Source organism: Crocuta crocuta, unplaced genomic scaffold (assembly GCF_008692635.1).
Source record: "Crocuta crocuta isolate KB4526 unplaced genomic scaffold, BGI_CrCroc_1.0 scaffold1112, whole genome shotgun sequence".
Classification (NCBI taxonomy): domain Eukaryota; kingdom Metazoa; phylum Chordata; class Mammalia; order Carnivora; family Hyaenidae; genus Crocuta; species Crocuta crocuta.
Window position 1 is genome coordinate 256,219 of NW_027527161.1, and position 6,174 is coordinate 262,392.

Below are 6,174 nucleotides of genomic sequence, written 5' to 3' on the forward strand. Positions count from 1 at the left end.
AGGGCCTCCAAGTCCCAACTCAACTCCTTTGTCAGTTCAATTTAAGGTTGCAGAATGAGGATGTGAAGCATCAGGACCTATAGACATGAATGTCCTAGATGAGGAAGAGTGGGGGGGGGGTGGCAGGAAACTATGAATCAAACAAACAAAGGAATAAGCAGTATGAGACATGTAAAATTACTAAAAACTTGCATCTTTAACAAACTCATATTTAAGAGGATAGGTCATGTTAAACCAGACACATGTGTGAAGTCGATTATACTGAACCAATCTTTAGATTTTTTAAACAAAGAATATGCTTTATACAAGTATAAACTGAGGAAGAGAGTTTGCAGAGCACACCAGACATGCAGATGGGAATCATATGTCCATGTATGTCCTAGAGAATGGCTAGATATGAAATATTGTCAGTAACAGGAAATGACCAAAGAACTAATGTTATAACAGAAGTTGTCCAAAATTTGACAAAAGATAAAGAGTGTGGGACTTGCATTTCACAAATTCCCCAGGCTGCAGGGGCGATTGGAAACCCTAATGAATGGGATACTAAAAACACAGAAAGAATTAGCAGCACCAGATATAAATGGCAATTAGGTCAAGTGCTAATAACGACAAGATTAATTGAAAGACTCTGAGTGAATATAACTTCCTCAATAGAGATATTCATGAAAGACGGACAAACAACCCATACTTACTTCATTCTCAAATCTTCTATGAAGAGATAATCAGAAGTATAGAGGAAAGAGAGTATGAGTAGTAGATCCTCATAAGGCCAACAAAGAGGAGGATCAATAACTAGGGCTACTCTTTTAACCTTATCCTATAACCAGAAACTGTAGGATAGATAAAGGCTCGAGGATACTAATCTTTATGTTTCTCTTTTCTATTATTAGATCTGCTTTGCTGTTTTCTGACCATAGAACCATTGCCAGCCCCATAGGATCCATTATCACCAAGAGCTATAGCTTTTAGTAATATTTATCTACTGAGGAGGTCATTGAGATATGGAGTCTGTGTCAATCCCCGTGCTGATTGGTGGGCTTGTTGATTGTATTGCCCAGCTAATAAGAATAGCTGAAGAGCTTTTACAGCTGATTGCGCAAGAACAAATGCCTCGTGCAGAGCAAAATGATAGAGCAGAAGAGATGGGAGGAGCTGCAACTTCTCCTGTGGAAGAAGATACGCTACCAGACCTTGCTGAGCTCTCGGATTTAGAATCAATACTTACACCAAGAGAAGATGAAGACCTAATACTTGACATAGATCAAGCAATGTTAGATGTGGAAGACGTATATGAAGATGTACTCTCTGGCATAAATGATGACTTAAGAAGTGGATAGTACCTAATATGCCCCCACTGGCATGTGAGAAGAGATAGTTTTTCTGTTTTAAATATATTCTGATTTTTCTGAATGTTACCAATATGAGTTTTCTCCTAGTTCAGTACATTTCCATTAATAATACCTTATAGAACAAGTAATATTAGATTTATTTCCAGTAGAAGCTAGTCTCTTTTCTTCTTTATATTCCTTTAACATGCTCTGACTTGAGCCTTATGATTCTTTTTCTACTTGCACTTGTTCACCTGTTAGAATTCCTAATAACAGAAGCAAACAATAGTGTAACAAGAAATTTCTCACCTAACAATGGAGTGAAGACCTCATGGAACCAATCACATTCTGAAACCCAATTTCACTACTCTATGAATGAAAACCAAAAAAGGAATATCCCCCATGATGGTATTATAGTGAATATATCACATCAACAGAACAATATTGGGACACATTTACTTCAAAAGATATAATTTCTTATTAGGCTTTTAGGAAAGGATGTGACAATTAAAGGATGCAATTTTGAAAAAGAACCATCTATCAGGTGATAAACTGTAGAAAGTTTTCAGATAACTTTGGTCAGGGAGAAACCTTTGAAAAAGGTAGTGCCAAGAGGTTCTAATGCAGGTCTGTTCCCTCAAATGCACACTGCAACTAGTCTGCAATATTGTTTACCAAATGAAAAGGACAAATTATACCAAATAACAAAGAGAGTAGTACTATTGCTGGAAGGCCTGAACAAAGCCCTACAAGGGCAGTTCACCAATGGAGAATCAAATGCCTTATGCCATAGGCTCAGAGATGATGGTCCACAAATAGAAGTGGATAAAGTATATTTTCTTGAGTATAGTTGGATTTATAAAGAATAGTTGATAGGCTTATTATAGCTAACCTTCTGCAACCTTGACATAGAAATCTTAACTATTAAGAAGCAGGAGCAATAATGAACTTAAATGAAATATGGACTGGTAGTTAGCCACAATAATTCTAAAAATACCAGAAGGGTAAAATGGAATAGGTGGAGGACTGCCCCCCATATCAAAACAGAAGGAGACCCAATAAATGTGTGGGAAATTCATTGATCATACTAATTCCATGCCATACAGTAGTCTTATTTCCATTTAGAATAATAACTACCCTTCAAACAAGTGCATGGACACTGTGGTCCTCCTTCCTAGAGAATGGCCAACAACTAGGTAAAGACATGAAAGTGTTGTTAGGACAAATTGAAATGTGCAAATTGTGAATAAATGACATGTAGAAGTTCATCCACGTGGGTGGAAACCAGACTATACCAATTCATATAGAGTCCTAAAGCATATTACCGTCAAAAAGATTTAAAATACATTTAATACAGATAAGTTGAGAGCTAACCAACAAGACAGATGCTGCATCTAATCCTAAGTGAGGTCTACATACATAGATAATTAGCTGTTTTTAAAAGGAAATGGAAGGTGGAAATTATTGACTACATAGCCAGGTCTTGTTTGGATGAGCAATAGCAGGAGAAACATAAATCAGTTTTGCCACAGAATTTCAGCATAAGTACATGTAAACCAATTGAAGAAAAAGACTGCTGTATCAAAAAAAGCTACCAAAGCTCCTTTTGAAAATGAGAACTTACAGAGCTACTCAAACATGTTAGCATGAGAAAGTTCCACAGAAGACTGCTATGTTGAAAGACTGAAAGAATACATGAGGATCCAGGATGCTTAGATGGATTAACCAAGACAAAGAGGAGAAACACAAGTTTTATCATCAAGTGACTACTTGTGGATAATGACAAGCCAATACCAGACAACAGATCTAGGAACTTTGCTGCTGTACTAAATAGACAAATTAAGTATTACTTTTTTAGGGCAAGGGACTCTAGCTATGCAGTATGTTCAAAATGGCAAATAAGAGATGCAGTGCAAAGGGGCTATGCCAAATTAACTAAAATGTAGTGCTGGGAAGACAAGAAGAAATGGTTCATCCCATCATTCCATTCGGAGCACTTTTCTAAAGGAAGATTAGTGGTAACAGTTAAACAAGGAAATCTATACATGTAGCACCCAAGAAGAATAACAGAGAAATTGGATGAAAGTGAAAAGATAGACTCTATGCTTTAATTAAAGGTTTAGAAACAGCCAGGGAAGATATATACTCTCCCGCTAGGAATTTGGACTTTAGGAAATTAGGCTATAATTTTGTGTCAAAATAAAACGCAAAGCATGAGTACTTTGGCAAGATCAGGAAACATCCAAGGAAAGACCACCAGTATGCTACAAATTCCATTTAGCGAGCGATTTAACTATAAATGGATAGATCTGGTGCTCCTCAAATATGATAGGTACTGAAAGGCAGCTATTTCCCTAAGGAGAACTCTGGAATGGAGACTTAATAACAACTCCACAATGGATTAATGTTCTCTTATTAAAGCTGTTAATATTAACGAGAAAACACAAGCAACCATACTAACTCAGCAGGTCATCCAAATACATCAAGAGAAATATGTGGGACTATTCCAGACCTTGAATTAAGATATAGCTTGAACTAGCCTATAAAACAACTAATGGTCAACTTAGTCCTTACATGTCAAAGCTGGAAGATGCTACAACCTCATAATATGTGAAGCTGGCTAGCCTCCTGACTAGGTCAGGAGTCATGTGGAAAGACTGTTCTATAAGGGTACCTTAGGAATAGATAAAATATATTCCATTGTTTGCTTTGATTGCATGATTATATGTGTTTAAAATTGTTAAGATGTAAACCCTGTTCCAAACAATGAGTAGCTGTATTAAATATGTTGGCTCTATGGAACAGAATTAGAAATAGAGTTGATAGTGATAAGAAGTAAGTGTAGGAAATAATAAAATACTTAGGAATAAGAACCGGTAAGGAAGTATTTTCAGGAGAGAGAAGAAAAAATTAAGTTGTGAATAGTCATGCACCTGTTTAGGGTGGAATGCCATGGTATAGTTAGTTCCTAAGAAGGTTTATGAACAAATCCCTGTTTTTGTCATATGCAAATTAGCCAACCCTAAGTTGTTGATATTGATAGAAATAGCTGGTTGGCAATTGACACAGGTCAATTTAAATTGACATTTAAAAGACAATTAGAGGGAGATACATTAATTAACTCAGCAGTCCACTGATTGGATACTTCTTTTTTTTAAATTTTTTAAAATGTTTGTTTTATTTTTGAGAGAGAGAGAGCATGAGCAGGAGAAGGGCAGAGAGAGAAGGAGACACAGGATACAAAGCAGGCTCCAGGCTCTGAGCTGTCAGCACAGAGCCCAATGCAGGGCTTGAACTCATGAACCCTGAGATCATGACCTGAGCTGAAGTCAGCGTGTAACTGACTAAGCCACCCAGGTGCCCCTGATTGGATACTTCTGATTGGAATATTGGATTTCTCCTACAGGAGAATGGAGAGAGTGGCTGGCCCTTTATTTAAACTAGCCCTTCTCTGGATCTTGAGAATAATACCAAAGGCAATTCTTGTGTGGCATGGACAGATAGAGAGACAGTCTCATCATTTTGAGACAAAGTTAAAGGTGTGAAAACCAAGGGAGATAGGTTGATATATGGAAATTAGCACAAGTCTATCCTTGTGTGTTTTGGCTAATGTGCATGAGCAGTTGTGATTACATAGTTATATCCTTATGTGATGATTAATGCCACTTATTAAATATAATCCTTATTGTTATTGTTATAAATCATTTTATTGCTATGTGTTTTAACAGATTTTAACTAATAAAGTTTCATTCACAAATCAAATAGTGTGTTCTTCTTAAATTACCTGGTGTTGAATTTGGAGGCTACCAAACCAGCATAAAGGAGCCCCACTCAACAGAAGATGGAGTATACTCAGAGAAAGTTTTGTACCAGGATTCTGAAGTTCTAGTTCCTTTTTTTAAATCTTGTTTATTATTTATTTATAGAGAGGATGAGTGGGGGAGAGGGGCAGAGAGAGGGAGAGGGACAGAGAATCCCAAGTAGGCTCCGTGCTGTCAGCACAGAGCTCAATGTGGGGCTTATCTCATGAACCATGAGATCATGACCTGAGGCAAAATCAAGAGTCCAGTGCTTGACCAACTGAGCCACCCAGGCATTCCTGAAATTCTAGTTTGGCTTTGTCAGAAAATCCTGAACAAATCTCTGAAATATAGTCCTTTCTTGTATGTAAGATGAGTTATAATTATTTTTCTGCCTACCTTCAAAGGTAATGAGGAATAACCAAAGTGATAAAGTTTTCAAAGACTTTTGTATGAATATCTGACAATGGGATAATCATGAGATCAGCACTTTTTAGGAATATCTGAAAAATGTCTTCATGACAATACCTGAGAGTCTAGGTGACATGTAAAGATTATCAAATAGTTTAACACCTGTTTTCTTAGAGCTTAGATTAGAGATTAGAGCTTTCTTATTTTACTCCATGTCAAAGTTATAGTTGGGAACTGGCCTAAGTTTCATACTTCTGAGCTCTTTTTTTTAAACCATCAAATTAATTTCTTTTTGGGAGNTAAAATTTTGTTCCTGAGGGGGTTATGTAACTTTGAACATTTATTACCCCACTATTACCCAACTAGATTTTTTATAATGATTTTTAAAATCAAAGTTGACCATTGTGTTCTTGTATTGATAACCTTATCTTAATAGAGTGGAGGTATTTAGCCATTTCTTCTTCCTCTTGGGCATACTTACCTTTTCAAGGACCCTATTCCTCCAGTCCATATTTAAAACTTGTTTTTCTTCTGCCTATGTAACCCTTAGCTCACAAGCTAGCCAGCCAGCCAGCCAGTCAGCCAGCCAAGCAACCAACCAACCAACCAACCAAAAAAAAAAAAAAAAAAAA

At 36.7% G+C, this 6,174-nt stretch overlaps 2 protein-coding genes across 2 annotated transcripts in view; one reads left to right on the forward strand and one right to left on the reverse strand.

Annotated features, from left to right (window-relative positions):
• TRPC5 (transient receptor potential cation channel subfamily C member 5) overlaps positions 1-6,174 on the reverse strand; it is a 121,908-nt gene that overhangs the window by 89,950 nt on the left and 25,784 nt on the right. The gene's annotated exons all lie outside the window — the stretch shown is intronic.
• Positions 1,005-1,340, forward strand: TRPC5OS (TRPC5 opposite strand). The gene has a single exon (XM_077763240.1). It carries the CDS (start codon positions 1,005-1,007, stop codon positions 1,338-1,340), a length of 336 nt encoding a protein of 111 aa, XP_077619366.1.